Source organism: Ovis aries, chromosome 2 (genome assembly GCF_016772045.2).
Source record: "Ovis aries strain OAR_USU_Benz2616 breed Rambouillet chromosome 2, ARS-UI_Ramb_v3.0, whole genome shotgun sequence".
NCBI lineage: Eukaryota > Metazoa > Chordata > Mammalia > Artiodactyla > Bovidae > Ovis > Ovis aries.
Window position 1 is genome coordinate 242,878,913 of NC_056055.1, and position 17,012 is coordinate 242,895,924.

The 17,012-nt window shown below is 47.1% G+C and overlaps 1 protein-coding gene across 1 annotated transcript; it reads right to left on the bottom strand.

Moving 5' to 3' along the window:
* Positions 1–1,130: 1,130 nt before the first annotated feature.
* ELOA (elongin A) lies at positions 1,131–16,406 on the bottom strand. Its single transcript, XM_027965535.3, has 11 exons — positions 16,203–16,406; positions 11,551–11,607; positions 10,462–10,568; positions 8,397–9,588; positions 7,937–8,051; positions 6,843–6,998; positions 6,656–6,753; positions 5,649–5,829; positions 5,238–5,349; positions 4,498–4,679; positions 1,131–3,578 (listed from the first exon to the last, which is right to left on the bottom strand). Exons 1-11 carry the CDS (start codon positions 16,353–16,355, stop codon positions 3,517–3,519), a joined length of 2,415 nt encoding a protein of 804 aa, XP_027821336.1. The 5' UTR covers positions 16,356–16,406; the 3' UTR covers positions 1,131–3,516.
* Between the last annotated feature and the right edge of the window lie 606 nt (positions 16,407–17,012).

Consider the following 17,012-nt stretch of genomic DNA (forward strand, 5'->3'; position numbering starts at 1 on the left):
TAAGAATTCCTGCGAGGTGTCATTATTCCCATTTCATAGATGAGGAAACCGAGGCTCAGAGAGATTTCACAAAGCTAGACTGGTGGAGCCAGGATTTAAACCTGAATCTGACTTACTCCAAAGTTCATGCATTATCCTCCCACTGTACTGCTGCTGCTGCTAAGTCGCTTCGGTGTGTCCAACTCTGTGCAACCCCATAGACAGCAGCCCACCAGGCTCCCCCGTCCCTGGGATTCTCCAGGCAAGAACACTGGAGTGGGTTGCCATATCCTTTTCCAATGCATGAAAGTGAAAGAGAAGTCGCTCATTCGTGTCCGACCCTCAGCGACCCCATGGACTGCAGCCTTCCAGGCTTGTCCATCCATGGGATTTTCCAGGCAAGAGTACTGGAGTGGAGTGCCATTGCCTTCTCCGTCCCACTGTACTAGGCATTCCCAAACCAGGCTGCTCATGCAACTCATTGAGGGAGGCCTATGAAAAAGTACCTTTTTCCACATCATACTTCTGACCAATTCAGTTTTTTGTAGTGGGGCCCAGAAATCTGTACTTTAAACAATAAAAATTGTTTAAATTTTAATTAAAAAATTGTTTATTTTAAACAATAAAAATTGTTAAAATTGGGAATTCCCTGGCAGTCCAGTGGTTAGGACTCTGTGCACTTTTAACTGCTGAGGGGCTGGGTTCAATCCCTGGCTAGGGAACTGAGATCCTACAAGCTATGTGGTGCGGCCAGAAAAAAGAAAAACAAATTATTTGTGTTGTTATTTCATTACTGTCTCCCCTACTAGATGCTGCTGCATGAAGGCAGGGCAGTGTCTGTCTTACGCAGCAACAGACTGGGGACAACACGCTGTGTTACTGAATATGCAAGTCACCCAGCCCAGCCAAGAGCTTTTAAACCAAGTGCTCAATTTTATCTGTGTTGCCTTGCTTTGCTCATAGGGTTCTCCCAGCTGGGAGTCCCCCTTCCCCAGAACAGCTGTGCTACAGTACAGACAGAAATTCAACATCCTTTACGGCCCAGCCCAGGGATTAAGATCTCTGCCTCCAGCCCAGGAACCAGACATTGTGACCGACTACCATTCTGACACAATAAGGGAGAACGGAAGAAAGACAACAGAATATGGATATTGTGTTGTTGTTGTTTTTATTTAGACATGGAATTTTCCTTTCTTTTCATATAACTTATCTAATTAAAATATTCATCTTGGTAGTTACCACAAAAAAGTAACATAGAAAATTGTATTTACATTTTGGGACCAAAATACAAATGAAGAGCAAGATAATACCTTGCTTCTTTCCCTCCCACTTCCCAGAAAGAAAAAGCCCCAAAGAAACTGTTCATTACACCAAGGATCACAATGGGATAATTTGCAATTTGGTGATTTGTGTGTAGTGTAGCACAGAGAAAAGGAATTGCACAAGTTTTCACAAATGAGACCAAAGGTTCAACGTCAACCTGTGTCTGTTCTGCAGCCATTTCAACAACCCAGGAGAGGTGGTCGTTTGGAAACTCGGTTTCTCCTCTTCCCTCACTGTTCCCACCAAGTCATATCCCTGATGCAGACACTTTTAGAGGGGGCGGGAGGAAGATCTGGCTCTGGGTAAATGGGTGATCCAAAGATGGGGAGTGATGGTGGGGTGTGTCTTTTATTCCCGCCCTGCTCAAAGACTCCTAATGAAGGAAATTAAATCACATACAACTGAATCAAATATGGAAAACGCGTTTCAGTGGCAGAGACTTCAACACACAGGTAAAGAGACAAATTCAAGGTATGGACACCGAGAGGAAGCTGTCCCAGGCAACAGACGTCTGGCGCCTGACCCAGGTGCTTGTGTGGTTTAGAGAAGAGGCTTCCTAGTATCACATTTGGGGAGCGGCCCGGGGGACTGGTGGAATGGTAATACATATGATCAAGAGAAAGAATGCTTTTACCCAGTTCAAAAATACAGCAAATTAAAACACAGCAATACTAGCGTCCCTCAGGCACCGTGCACAGCAATGCACACTGAACAATGCCGCGTTCGCTGCACAGACTTCTTGCTGTGTTGCTCTGCAATCTTCAGAATTAGCCTGAGGTCTACAGGATGGTTAAAAACAGTAGGTTCCATACTGTGAGCTTTGAGTGACCTTGTCAAAGGGACTAGCAACTGCCAAGCTCCATGGGCTGCCACACTAACCACACCCTCAATCTGCTTCTCAGATTTCTAAAGGACGGGCATCTCCGATTCATAGTATCTACTTCTACCAGCGTCATGACCAAGGGGGTTCCTACTAGGCCACTGCCCTTCAACAGCCAAGAACACTGACCTGTCCTCCTAGTTCTAATCTTTCCTCCTATGTCTCACTCCAAAGTGAGATTCTCCCTTCCAAACCTGTGGATGCCCCTGGGGCTCAGACCCTTTCCTTAAACTGGTCCTTTCCTCCAAATTCTGGCTTAAAGACTCAAAAGGTAGAGAGAGTTTCAAGCTGCAAAGTTCTCTACAAAACATAGCAAATTGTGCTCTTTCAATCACATGATCTTAAAGAAAGGCAAAAACAAAACCGATTTCCAACATAGCATTACTTTTTAAAACCATTCAGCAATTCACAGGGAGTAAGAGATTAAAGTGCTGGTTTTTAAAAAACTCTTTTAAGTTGTATTTGGGGGCCTACAAAAGCCCTGCCAGGGGTTTGTGTTTTGCCCCATGCCAGTGGGTAGAGGGAAAAATAAGGGAGAAAAAGGGAGCCTAAATTTCTGGATTAGAAACTGGAAACTGTAAAAATACTGGGGTTCTGTGTCAAGTTAAGCCTCAAAAGAAGCGGGACCTGGCAAAAAGAATGGTGGGGGAGACTCCAGAACGACCCTTAATAAATACTATGTGACGAGCAGGGAAGAGATGCACCTGTGCAGGACCGCAGCGCGACACTGAGACGGGTTCCCAGAGGGAGGGGGGCCGCCCGGAACACACCGGTCTCCAGGCCAGGGCTCCCCTTCTAGCACAGGCAGCTCGCAGCGCAGTGTGCCCCACACAGGCTCCGGGGACACCCAGTCCTCTCTCTGGACCAGAGTCCGCTCAAGAGAGATGAACTGGGACAGGAGAAAGACCTCCACTAGGCTTCTAACAAAGAACCCTAAAAATAAAAGGCTAAGTGTGTGGGACAGGACCAAAACAGAACAGAAAACTTGGGGGCAGGGGGGAGGTAATATAAATACAATCTGGGGGCAATATTTATTAATTAAAACTATATCTTATAGTTTACAAAGAAGCTAATTAATAACAAAGGTACAATTGACCTTAAAATCCTCGGTGAGAGCGAAGCTTCACATCTTCAGAACTCTGAAGCACTCGCCAGGCAAGGAGGCAGCGGCTGCGGACACCAGCTCGGGCGCACGCCCGCTGACGGCGCAGGACTCGGGGACTGAAAGCTTCCACGGAGTGAAAGGCTCTGGTCTCCTCTGGAAGTTCCATTCCCCAGCCCCCACCATCCTGTATTCCTCCCCCCAGATTTCATTTCCAAGGTAAGTCCTCGGTTTATCGTCGGGAGAACCTGTTCTTGAAAGCTTTAATCGTCTTGGCCATCATTGGGGCAATTTCTGTGAAGAGAGAGACAAGGCGGTTGTTTCAGATCCACGGCAGTTTGGACACCAGACAGCAGTGGTTCAGGCAAACCCAAGGCCTGCTGCTCTTGACTCTACGCAGCCAGATGAACGGATGCAAGTGGCAGCCCGAAGCGATGCTTCCCGAGCCCCCGCCTGGGCCCCGACAATCCCTCCCTCTGAGTCTCACAACTCACCGAGACTCGGCTGGGCCCTGTATGGTAAGTGGCAGAACTGGGGTTCAATCCCTGCCAGACTCTAAAGGCCATTCTGAGCCACAATTTAACTCTGCTTCACCAACATCCAAACCAGCAAAAAGCACCCACTCTCATACCTGTCCTATGCAGCAACAGAGCTAAATGCAGATACCACCTAAGAAGGACTAGCCTGCTTCTAAACGGGTTAGCCTGAGCCCAGCTAAAGCTCCCACGCTCCTGCGGGCCCTGAAGTCAATACAGAATAATGCTTAAGTCAGGACACCCCTGTAGAATACTTAGGATCGTCTATGGTAACAAAGTTAGTAAGACATGAACTAGATCCAACTAGATATAAAAAACAAATACTTGGAAGCTGAGGTTATAAAACTTCAACAAAATCATTCAGCTGTTAACTCCATGTTGTTGCCTAGAGAAGCACGTTTACATTTAGGCTAAAAAAAAAAAAAAACAAAAAAAAACCCCAAGCAGAGCACCAATGAATATTCACTACGCTCAAAACTTACACGACACACACAACACGCATATGAACAAGGCAGAGGAAGGAGGCGCTGACGCTTAGGCCAGCCACGGGCAAGGCGCCACATACGCTCCACCTAACACACAGGGGCACTGATGGCACCGCGCTAATGACGTCAAAGGGGCACAAACACTAGCGTGAACTAGTCCTGAGACATCTGAGCGAGCCCCAAGTTACTTACTCTTCACGGCCGGTTTCCTAGGATCATAGGAAACAGTGCTGCTGACCACCGGGGCTGGGTGGGCGCCACTGGTGCTCGGGCCGTCGTAGGCCGGCTCCTCGGGGCTGGCGGTAAAGCTGTTGCTGCTGCCACTGCTGAACGAAGCCCGGCTGCTTCCTGTGGGGTACGGCGCTGGCTTGATCCTGGAGCACAGAGCAAAGCTGACAGTCAAAAGCAGGAGAAACCGAACCTCGGCACAAACAGCCTGGAGCGGGCTGGGCTGCGGACTCGGTTCTATGGCTCTGACCAGTGGACCTGCTACCTAGATTTTGCTCAAGGCTTGGAAGTGACATGGTAGTCTTTCAGAATGAATGATAATCTTGACTAACTTTTCACTCTTTCAGTGTAAATCTGTATTTTGAAAATGCAAACGTACTTAGATAACATAGTCACTGCAGTAATATATTTTCTGTTTAAACAGAGAAAGGGAAAGCCTTAGGGAATGTGTCCCAGAGGCAGGCCCTGTTCTCCATGTAATCCTGACCTCTCTGAGGGGCAGGGGTCATTATCCGGGCCACAGTGCAGCCAAGGAAGCTGCGGCTCAGGGAGCTAGGGCCCAGTGGGTCAAAGTCAGCCTTCAGAACCCCCTATGGCCTCACGCTGCAACCCCCACCAGACAAAATGAATTGCTTCCTGCCTTGGGACCTGCCTTCGGGCTCTCTCCCTGAGCAGGCAGAACCACAGAGGAACAGAGATCTTACCTAATTTTTTCAGGCACAGCTGCTCCTCCTGTTCCAAATTTCTCCTGCCTCCTTCGAACATCACGAGGTGGCTTGGCCACAGAGTTGACAAAGGCCATTTTTGCTTGTCGGCCTGTAGATAAATGGAGGTTAACACCTGCCTTCTTGAGCTGAGATGCTGTTAATAATCTATGCTCTTAAGGGACAAAGGCTTTTCAAGGGCCTCCAAAGGTAGTGGATAATCGACCAACCCTGGAAACCTCTCTGTAGGGTAGCATGGGTAGTGGCAGAACAAACACCTGCCCTCTGCCCGCTTCTGCAAACGCGAGAGCGCTAGGGGCCAGAGGTTCTACCTTAGCTGAGCCCGCCACAGCCCTGATATGACCAGAGCACAGGGCTCACTCTTCTGCCAGACCCGGCCTGCAGTCTTACCTTTGGGCTTATTGGCGTGTGCGGACCGGATGTTCTTTGTGAGGACTCGCAGCCGCTGCTCTCGCGCATCCTGAAGCCGCAGGTACATCTCCCGCCATGACTCATACTCTTCTGGCCTTTCATCCTTAAAGTCTCGGTGACAGTGAACTTTCCATAATTGATCCGTTTCTTCAATTAATACCTAAAATCAGAACCAGGACGTCATTTACATGCAAGCACTCTTAGATACCTCTTTTCCATCTTTAATCACCCATGGTGGCCAGTTTCCTAACAGTATTTTGGCCTGCACAGTAACAGTAGTAGTATAGTAAAACACCATAGTTCTAGGAAAAAACCAAATCCCTGAATTAAAATATTAAGTGCAAGGCACTGCTAACTGCTGCTGGGGGCTGTAGGGCTAGGAGAGAAGACAACACCAAATTAGCTTCAGATCAGTATTTTCTTGTGCAGGAAGGAGCTGAGGTGAAGTCCAGTCCAAGCATTCCCCCAATCTATTCACACTAAACCGCCATGGCCAGGGGCCGCCTAAGGGGGAGATGCCACAGATCTTTTGAAACAGAGGGACAGCTCACGCAATCAAATGAGTGTCTCCAGCCTTAGGAGGACTGGGGGATAGATGTGTTTGCCTCTAGAAGACACTCAGTCAATCTTCCGTGTTGATGCTCAGGTGTCTGGTGAACAAAGCTCAATCCCTGCCTTGGATCCCACGGGCTGTGCTTTTAGAATTTTCCTTGACTTCTGAATCTAAGAAAATGCAAGGGACGTGTGGGAAATGGTCTGCCTCTCCCTGCTCCCACCTTTTAATGCCACCTTGATTCTGGCCTAAGAGGCCTACGTAAGATGCTAGGGGCAGGGGCTAACACTCTGCTTGTTTAAAGGCCCACAGGCAAACCCGGAACAGCGCTCTGACTGCTGCCTGCCCATCACTGTGGCAAATCAGAGACACATCTATTTTTTCAGACACAAGCCAGCAAACCGCCCGCTTGCCATCCAAGCAGGATACTCACGTGATTGTACTCTTCTATTCGATACAACTGATCAGGTGTACACCTCTCCAGAACAGGTTCAAGGACAGAATATGGGACGCCTCCCACTTCAAAGATCGCTGCAGAGGATCGAGGGTAAAAGGGACTGAGTAGCGGTCAGGCCACCCGGTGAACAACACGCCAGGGAGCAGAGAAGCGTGTGACTTACAGTCAATGTTGTTTTTAAGCACCCGGATGCACTGCTCGTGCAAGGTCATCATTTTGGGCAGATAGGCACACTTGGAACCGGAATAGACCTGCATCTTGGAATTCATTCTCCTTCCGGTGAATCCAGCTTCTTCCTCTTCCTGGGGTGAGGAGAGTGCTGCAAGGCAAGAAAAACAGGAAGGTAAGTCATACAAGGCACTAAGCTGGACCTCCCTAGCAGCCCAGCGGTTAAGACTCTGAGCTGCCAATGCAGGGGGCGCAGGTTCAATCCCTAGTGGGGGAACTAAGACCTCACATGCCATGTGCCACTGTCAAAAGATTAAAAAAAAATTTTTTTTAAAGGCACTGGCTCTTCAGTGAAAACTCTCCTTCTACCCCATTCTTCAGCCTCCCACTTCCCTTTCTCAGAGGTGACCAATGCCACCGGTTTCTTCTGTCTTTCTAGAAAGTCTACGCAAAAACGAGCTAGTATTTATTTTATTCCTTTTAATCAATAACATACCATCATTTTGTCATTTACTGAATTTTAGAAATCACCTCAATACATAGATTTTTCCACTTAAAAAAAGTGGCATAGGATGCCATTGTGTGGATGAACCATGATCCATCTGTGAGTCTCTTGCAAAGGAGCACCTATGTAGCGTCTAATTCTTTTGCTATTAAAACTAACCTTAAAAAATAAAAAAAAAAACCCCAAACCAGAAAAAACCTAGACCTTTCTTTAAGCCCCTGTGGAATGTACAGAACAGAAGGCTGCTAGTAATAGCAGCTGCTAAAATTTAATGAACACTTATTCTGTGTAAAATACCAGAGCTCAGAGCTTTACGAGCATTATCACTTTCAATCCACCTCATAGGCAGACACCACTATTTCATCCATTTACAGAGTATGAAACTGAAGCCCAAGAAAATTAAGTTATTGCCCAAGATCATATAACTTGTAGTAGAGGCCAGAGCTGGGATTCAAACCTAAGCCATCAAACTCTAGAACCTGCGCTCTTAGAAAACACACCATTCATGATGTCAGATCATGAATTTTTAATATCACTTTTTCCTTAAAAAAAAAAAAAAAAAAAGAGAGAGACAAGCAAATTACCTTTTCGCTTTGGTTGGAAGGATGACATCAATTCAGGGGAAGGAAGTGGACGGTAATTGGCCTGGATCACAGGTAATGGGAGGTCAGGTAATACTGGCAGCACATCGCTGGGGACCTGCAGAGAAGAGACCAGTGACTGGAGAGACCCTTCCTACCAGCACAGCTCCTTCCCACAGTCGATGCCCAGCGGTGCCGACGCGGCAGTAACTTCACAGGCAGCAGGAGGAGAGGCAGCAGCCGTGCCTGATGCCACCTAAGTCAGGAGACACACAGATGGGCCCAGCACGACGCAATGCCTCAGAAAAACTTTCCTTGGGTTCTACCGACCCTGTTGGCCAGAGAGGCCAGGAGGAAATTATTTCAGACTGAAATTCAGCAAGTCACGGAAAAGCCAGCCAAGCAAATCAGCAGTGGGGTTGCAGGCCCAGGTGCTCTGGGTGGAAGGGGCCGCAGGGGTTACCTTTTTCAGCTTGGCTGAGTCGGCTCCAACTGGCAGAAGCTTCTCGGGCTTGTTTTCATTCACCTTAGGTAATTTCTGAACTGAGTCCAAGTTTTTACTAGTGCTTTTTGAATCATTTTTTTTAAGTCCTTTTTCTCCGGGAGTCGTGGTTGAAGTTTTTACAACCTTTTTCTTTTTCTTCCGGGGCTGGTCATAGCTGAGGTATGACTCAAAAGACATGGTGGGCTTCTCAAATTCATCATCCGTATCTGCCTCCTCACCTTTAGGGAAGGAAGCCACCGACTTTCTGTCTGAATGCGAAGGTTTGACTTTCCCTTCTTGAGTCTTCAGGTTGTTAGAAACCTTCTCTTTTGCCTTGGGCAACAGGTCTCCTGCCCCCTTGCCCACGTCCGAGTTTTCTAGACTCTGCTTGTTTTTGTCTGATCTGGTTTTCTCGGAGTCTCTAGGTTTTGGCTTTTTAAGGTGGTTGTCTGAAGCCACCTCCAAGGGGGGTAAGACCTTCTTCTTGGCGCTGCCCTCCTTCTCCTTCTCTTTCTCTTTCCTGACACCAGAGGGCAGTTTCTCCTTTGTGCTGTCCCCAGAGGTCGGCCTCCGGTTTTCCTCTTTGGAGACGACCTTGTGTGACTTTTCTTTGCTCAGAGAAGCCTTCTCGTCTCCTTTGGCATCCGCCGGACGTCTTTCTTTATGGGAAGATCTGTGCTCCTTGCTCTGACTCGCGCTTTCTCTGCCCTGGGCTTCCCCCACGTGTCGTTCTTGACTGACCCCCAGTCTGTCCTGAAAGGTGTTACCATGGCCTTTGCCAGGCTTCTGGTGGGGAACAAAGGGCTCATGGTCCTCCTCCAGGGATCTGTAATGGTCCAAAGACATGTGATGAGGGCTGGCGGATGGTGGAGGGGACTGAACATGGCCGTAATCGGAAGACTCATGGTCTGAAGAGTAAACTGGAGAAGCTCTGTGGTACCTCTTTCTTTCATCTCTCCTCCCATGACTGTGAGATACTTTGTGAGGCCGCTCGAGCTCTGGGAGTTTTCTGTGCTTTTTCTGTCTATTATCAGGACTATACGACTGGCTGCTGGAGGCTTTCCAGCTTTCCGGGTAGTCCCCCTCTATCTCTGCCTCCTCCCTCAGGGCATCCCTGGGGCGCTTCCGAGAACTGCTCTTCTCAAAGTTCTGTTCCTCAGGCTCTGTGGTTCTAAAACAAAAGGAAAAAACAGAGAAAAAGTTCAGGATAATCCTTGTTCATAAGACAAAGTCACAGAACCTGAACTCACAAAACAGATGAAGAGTTTACATAGTTAGAAACATGGGCTTGGGAAGAAGGTTCTGCTCAAAGATACTCAACTAGGTTTTAAAACTGGGAAAACTCAAATATTCCATAAATGGAATACAGGCTACAAAGAAGATCAAGTATCTTGTGTACGTGAAAATAATTAAAAAGCTTTTCAACACAGGGAAATACTGAATTTGTTACATTAAAAAGGGGCAGTAATTTACGTCAGTTTATTCACAACTGTATAAAAATGACTTTTAAGACCAGCTTAGAAAGAAACATTCCAAAATGTCAATAATGCTGATCTCTGGAAGGTACAATTTAGAAATTTTTATTCTTTTGAGTTCCCTGGTGGCCTAGTGGTGAGGATTCTGGGCTTTCACTACTGTGGCCCAAGGTTCAATCCCTGGTCAGGGAACTGAGATCCCATAAGCCGTGAAAGTGAAGTCGCTCAGTCATGTCCGACTCTTTGCGACCCCATGCGCTGTAGCCTATCAGGCTCCTCCGTCCATGGGACTCTCCAGGCAAGAGTGCTGGAGTGGATTGCCATTTCCTTCTCCAGGGGATCTTCCCGACCCAGGAATCGAACCTGGTTCTCCCACATTGCAGGCAGACCCTTTACCGTCTTGAGTCACCAAGGAAGCTCCAGAGGCAGTACCAAAAAGAGAAATGTATTCTTCTACTTTTTAAATATTTTATAATATTCTTTAATGATCGTGACTTATTCTTTATAATTGAGGCAGAATAAACATTTTAAATAAGAAGGCAGAGAAGGAATAAAAGAACTTTTCCTACCGTTCTACAGGAACCAGCTTCTTCCACTGGGCCACTAGGTCCCTGGCAAAGTTTCCGACGTGCTCATGTTTTCGCAAGCTGTTCACCGTTTTCCCAACTCCAGTCTCCTACAAAGTTGACAAAGGAATCCTTAGAAGGTTGTGGAACTAGGCTCATAATTTTCTAAAGAAACAAAGCCTCCTACATTCCAACAAACTAATACTTCATTCCAAAAACATACAAGTCTCAGTACAAAGTTAGTTTGTGTCAATGCGCCGAACCTCTAATGACACACAGTAGCAAAGCATACCAAATTCAGAAGAGGAAAACACTAAATTAAAACACTTCTGGAGGGACTGCCCTGGTAGTCCAGTGGTTAAGAATCTGCCTGCTGGTGCAGGGGACACAGGTTCAATTCCTGGTCTCAAAGATTCCACATGCCTCGGGGTGACTCAGCCCATGTGTCACAACTCCTGAAGCCCACTCGCCCTAGAGTCTGCGCTCCACAAGAAAAGCCACTGTGATGAGAAACCTGCTCATGCCAACTAAAAAAGCCTGCGCACAGCACTAAAGACCCAGCACAGCAAAAATAAATACAGTTAAAAAAAAAAAAAAAGCCCATGGTTTATAAGACATAAAACACTTCTAGAACTTTAAAAATAATAACAAGAGTGATTATGGCAGGTGTCAGATCCAGACCTAAGAGTATTGCATCTGGTGTCTGAGTTAATACTTTTTTGGGGGCACACTGTGCGACTTGTGGAAACTTAATTCCCCAAACCAGGGATTGAACCCAGGCCCGTGGCAGGGGAAGCACAGAGTTCTAACCACTGACCCACCAAGGAACTCCTTGAATTAATACTTTAGAACAGTTTCATCACCCTAGTAAGAAACCCAGTTCCTCCCACCCCTGGTAATCACTAATCTACTTTCTGTCTGTAGATTTGCCTACTCTAGACATTTCATATAAACACCACCACACACTATGTGACCTTGTGTCTGGTTTCCTTCACTTCTAGAGCCCATGGTCTTAACCTTACTATATAATCTCTCCAACTGCAAAGGGGATGGGATACAGTTGTATAATATCTAAAATTACACAGCTCTTACCGCAAGAATGTCTACGGTAATGGGCAGGGCAGAGAGTTTCTTCAAATATTTCAATAGCTGCAAAGAGAAATTAAATACACATTAATTTCTATAAAATCATAATCATTCCCTGAACAAATATCAAAGAATAATATCTAACGGCAAAGTGCTTACTCTGTTTTATACAGTATTAAGTATGGTTATTATCCTACTTACAAGAGCGAAAACAGACGCAAAGTTAAGTTACTTGTCCTAGGATGCATGTAGGGCAAGATTCACTCAGGTCTGTGGCTTTAGATTCTGTACTTTCAACCACTATGCGACACCAAGGGAAGCCCTATCAGTTCTAATATAAGTCATCAACAACTACCGTTCTGCCCCAGTTAGAATTTCTGAGAAAGGTGCCGAATGTAGGAGATTACTCATGGAGGAAAGTAAAAAGGAGAAGAGGTCTCTACAGGAAAAGGGAATCACATTTCCAGAGAAAGTGTGTTTAACAGAACTGGGGTTTTTGTTTGTTTGCTTTTTGATGTTAAGTGGGAAGCCAAGACCAATTTCAAGTTGCTAGAATAGGAGCTCTGCATTGCAAATGGTGAACGAAAATGTCTGGGTAGACTGGAGAAGCAATCTGGGTTTGGCCACATTTCCTTTCTATAGTATAGTCTCTTGAACTTGATAAAAATCAGGACAGCAGAGCTGTTAAGATTGAGTCTCAGTCACAGACAGGCTTCAATGTGCCCCTGCCACTTTCTTGTGGGGTGATCTTGTGCAAGTCACTAACCTCTCTGAGCCTCAGTTACTTCATCTGCAAAACAGAACTGAATCCTGTCTCTACTTATTCACAGGTTGTGAGGATTCAAACCATGTCTATAGCCCTAGGGCCTGGAATGCTATACAAGCTCAATAAACGCTTATTAATCATTTCATTCATCAACTGACCATTCGTTAAACAGCTACCCTTAATCTTCTACCAGATATTCTCAGCCAGTTCCTACTTGCTCCACTTCTACCCAAGGTCATGACTGCTATGCCATTCTCTAGGAAAGGTTTACGAATATATAAATTTACATTCAAGGAGTGCCAAAAGAGTACAGGTTGTTCAAAATTAACTATGACTGCCTTTATATTTAAATATCTGATAACAGGATCTGTTCTTTTTACATGTGTAGCCCAGGCTATAATTAGTATGCCATATTGCTACTAGGTGGAGTAGCAAGTATGTTTTTCTGGTCATTCTACTTCAATAATTACTGAACACAGTCGCTAGGCAGAGCAACTGGATCACATGTGATCATCTTGTTTGACTGGGAACAACTGAGAAGCCAAGTAGTGTATCTGTGGAAAACTATGCTCTGCTTCCAATTCAATCACCACCACCATCCAACTCAGGACAAAGCATATGTGTATTTCTTGTCACCCAAGTGATGGGTGCCAAGATTCCTGCCAAATCCTTTTCTTAAAAAAGAAAATTTAGAATATCTGAAAAGATCAAAAACAGACTGTCTCCTCTAACACCATTCTCTGGAAGGCATTTATATACTGAATACTATTTATTGTCCATTGGCTACTACATTAAGTTCTTACACCTGTTAGCTCATTTCATTCTCGTTAACCAACTCTATTAAATGGATTTTAGATTCCACATTTTACAAATATTGAAATTGAGCTCAGTGAGATTAAGGTAACTTGCCTAACAAGCAAGTCAGTCAAGTGTGTTTAACACAGCAGGCATTGGATTGGTAAAATGTTACAGAAAAACCCCTTTGGCCAACTTAATACTACAAAGCCACATTAAAAAAAAAAAAACAAACAAAAACACTGTCCTTAGAAGAGAGGCAAAGAAAATGTTCCTCTTAGCACACGTGACATCAAGCAGAAGAGTCCCTCCTTAGTGTTACAATGTCAGATAGTTTAGAGTCTGCAGAGGAAAGAAGGTCACTACCAGGACCTCTATAAGAATAGGGCTAGAAGTCACTGAAGGTGTTCATCTTGAAGCCTAGCACTAACTCGAAGTGTAAATCCTGTCTTTCTGCTTCATTTTGGGTTAGAAGGGGCGACTTAAAAGCAGACAAAACTAAAACCCTGGAGATATTCAAACCAATTTAGCCAAAGCCAAGAGAAACATGGCTTCAGAGCCTCTCTATTCTCAATGAGGTTCAAAGAAGAACAAAGCATTAAAAAGGTAAAGCTCTTTGGGCATCCTCAGGTAGGTGGAAACTTGCTGTTAGCAAACTGAGGGACCAGTTGTAGTTTGCAAGAAGTGATAACAAGTCATTGAGAAACGGAAAACATTTGCACAGTCCATGCTTAAGAATCTCAGTTGTCCTTTGCACACCACTTCATCCCAGAGAGCTAAAGATGTTCATAGTGTTGACCCCTTGTTCTCCACTTGCCTTCAAACTGTGTTCCTGGTAATTTCCATGTTCAAACGATAACACGTGACAAGTAACTTGACCAGCCATGAAAACTGTTTCCACTTAAATAGTAGGAACCAAGTGACCCTGGTTTGCCTGATACATTTTCCCCCAAGTAAGCTGGATTATACATGGGCTTAAAGTGAAAACAGCGTTATAGTTAAACATCTCTATGTTTAACGCTGGAAAATCCATCCACAGAGGTGTAGGATCAACCCTTTGGCTAATAATGGTTTGAAATCAAGATTTAGTTTCAAATTTCAATACTGCTATATAATCATCTTGCAATTTCAAGAACAACCTGTGGGAGCTTGCTGGGTTAACAGAAGGTTGAGAAGGCCGGGGTGCCAGCTTGCAGTTTTCCCTCTGCATTAGCTCATTTGTGAATGCCAACTATTGTGCCCTTTGCAAAAATGATCTTCATAATGCAAAGTCAGAAGTTTAGGGTGACTGTCTGTGCCCAGATACTCAGAATCACTCCTAGTTGGAATAGGTTGAGAAGTCAAACAAACCTTTTTTTACTTTGAAATCTCATGCACATCAACAACTAGAAAAGCTACTTCAAAATTCCAGTTCTAGCGGGGAAATGGCTATAGATACCAAACGGTGCTTTTCCCTTTCTAAACCCGATGGAAGACGAAACTGGGGAGATAAGAGGATTTACATAATGTTTTAAGGTTTTAAAGGCGCTAGCAAACTTACAGTGTCTGGGAAAACAAGCTAGTACTCAGAAATAATGACCACTGATTAGAAGCCCACAAAGGGTTATTGTAAAAAGAAACTTGTAAATATGTCTGTCCACTAGGTACTGAAGCCAGGATAGAAAATATAACACAAAACAAGTGAGAGCATTTCAGTTTTCACAGACTTAAAGCTCAAATGTCGTCCTGAAGAAGTGGATCTTTGAGCTAGGTGTGCATGAGAAGCAAGTCGTCTGATAATGAGATACAGCCTTTAGAAAGAAAAAAACCTCACCTATGACAGACCGAGAACAAGGTGAAGAGAAAGGGACCCATCAAGAAAAACTGTAAAGAGTGGAGATTAACATCTACTGAGCACTTCCGCCTTTTGGTGCTGTCCTAGAAGAAGCAGGTGAGGAAACTGGCTTAGCAAGGAACATCCCTCCCCCCACCCCCCCCAATGTCCATGGCTAGCAAATAAATTAGAACTCAAATCTCCTCACCATTTTCTCTCTAATGACTCCCTGGATTATTTCCTCTTTAAAAGGCACTCTGGGATTTACAGATCCAACTCTTAAGGACTGTACACAGCGGCTATAATGCTGACAGAAATGTCAAACACCTTGAGCGTTTTTATCACTGTATTTCAATTAAAAAAAAAAAAAAAACAACTAACATCCACCGGACCCTCTCCCAGACACTGAGAAGCTGAATGGAAGAAAAATCGGAGGAAAAAAAACCCCCCAAAACATGCATTTAACTTATGGAAACAGTTAAGGAGGGGGAACAAAACTAGCCGAGCACAATTAAAAATGGTTGCCCATCAATCGCAGCTGCCAGAAACGGTAGCCCTTACCTTTCCAGCAATGCCAGAAGGAAAAGGAAAATCTAGCGGCAACTTCTAACCCTGTTTCTCCCCTCCTCTTACAATTACAACCTAAGTTTTTAGTTAGGGTGACATGAGGTTTATTTTTGCTTTGAAAGAGATTTACTGAGAAAGCAAAAATAATAGAGTCCACGTTCTAATTATCAAGGCGGAAAGAATTAAAAAACGTCTTAAGGACGCAGGGACCGCACACCGAGCCTAGGTTCCATCAGGCGCAGGCAGAGAACCACTCCCCTGCTACCCCCTTCTCCCCAACAAACATCAAAAAGACGGGAAGAAATCAGGGGACGGATCGCGCAGGGGGAGTAGCTGAGCGGGCAGGAGTTAACTCCGGGCGGGGAGCCCTCCCGACAGGAAAACAGCTGGCCCGGGACGCCCGGGGAGGACTCGGCGAGCCCCGCCGGCACGCGGCGTCCGCGCGGAGCGCGCCCCGGCCCCGCCGCAGCCCGCGGGCGCCCGGGCCCGGCACAAGCCGGAGGCCCGGGCCCGTCGAGGCCGGCCGCCCTGCGGGCCCCACCGCGTGGGCAGCGGCCGGACGGCCGCGAAGTTGCCCGCCGCAGGCCGCAGCCCGGCGGGGACGGCGCCGCGGGTCCGAGCCCCCCGCGGCCGCGCCCGGGCCCGCGACCGTTACCGGGCCGCGCCGCGCCCAACGCCCGCCCCGCGCCGCGCCAGCCCGGCCGCCCGCTCGCTCACCTTCTTCGGGTCTGCGTTCGTGGCCAGGCGCGCCTGCAGCTTCTCCACAACTTGCAGCGCCGACTCCGCCGCCATCGCTGTCACTGGCGCGGCCTCCTCGCCGGAACTGGGCTCGCGTCGCGTCCTCGGGCTGCGGCTCCGCCCTCCGTGCATCCCCGGCGGAGACGGAAGCGCGGCCGGTCCCTTCCGGGCCTCGGCGAAGTCGGGGGGCGGGGAGGGCGCGGCGCGTCGGGGGCGCCGCTCGGCCGCAGGCCCCGCCCCCGCGGCCGGGAGCCCGGGCCCTCGGCGCGCCCCCGGCGGCCCGAGCGCTCCGGGAGCCGGGCGGCCGCTTAGTCTCGGCGCGCCGGGTGCTCCGCACTGGCCGCCGCTGGACAGCCCGGCTTCTGGTCCTCGGGGGCGCGGAGCCCAGGCCCGAAAAGACCACGCTCCGATGTCCAGCCGAGGCGGAATGTAGACCGTAGCGCCGGACCCTGGTTCTATAAATCCGGGCCGGTCCCTTGCGCTGCTAGCCACGCCCTAAATAACACCTGTGTGTGGTTGCTTAGTGGGTCTGCGGCTAATGAAATCAGCAGGGATTAACGCTAGTGACCACTCTTGATTGGGCGCACTGAAGCCCAGTGATTTCGTTAGCTTAATTTCACGCTCAGTACAACCCAATGAAAGGAGTCATATTATCCCCATTTTACAGATGAGGAACGCGTAGCTCAGGGGGATGGAGTTAACTTGCCTGTGGTCACATAACACCAAAGAAGTGATGCTGGAATTTGAATCTAAACAGTCTAGGTTCACGGTGAACGCACATCTCCGAGT

What these genes read in the sequence shown, in the direction of transcription:
- ELOA (XM_027965535.3), bottom strand. Translation starts at nt 16,355, where the DNA reads ATGCACGGAGGGCGGAGCCGCAGCCCGAGGACGCGACGCGAGCCCAGT. An exon ending in TTACCGTAGACATTCTTGCG is followed by an intron (nt 10,569 to 11,550) that starts GTAAGAGCTGTG and finishes TCAACTTTGTAG; the next exon opens with GAGACTGGAGTTGGGAAAAC. An exon ending in ACTCAGCCAAGCTGAAAAAG is followed by an intron (nt 8,052 to 8,396) that starts GTAACCCCTGCG and finishes TCTTCTCTGCAG; the next exon opens with GTCCCCAGCGATGTGCTGCC.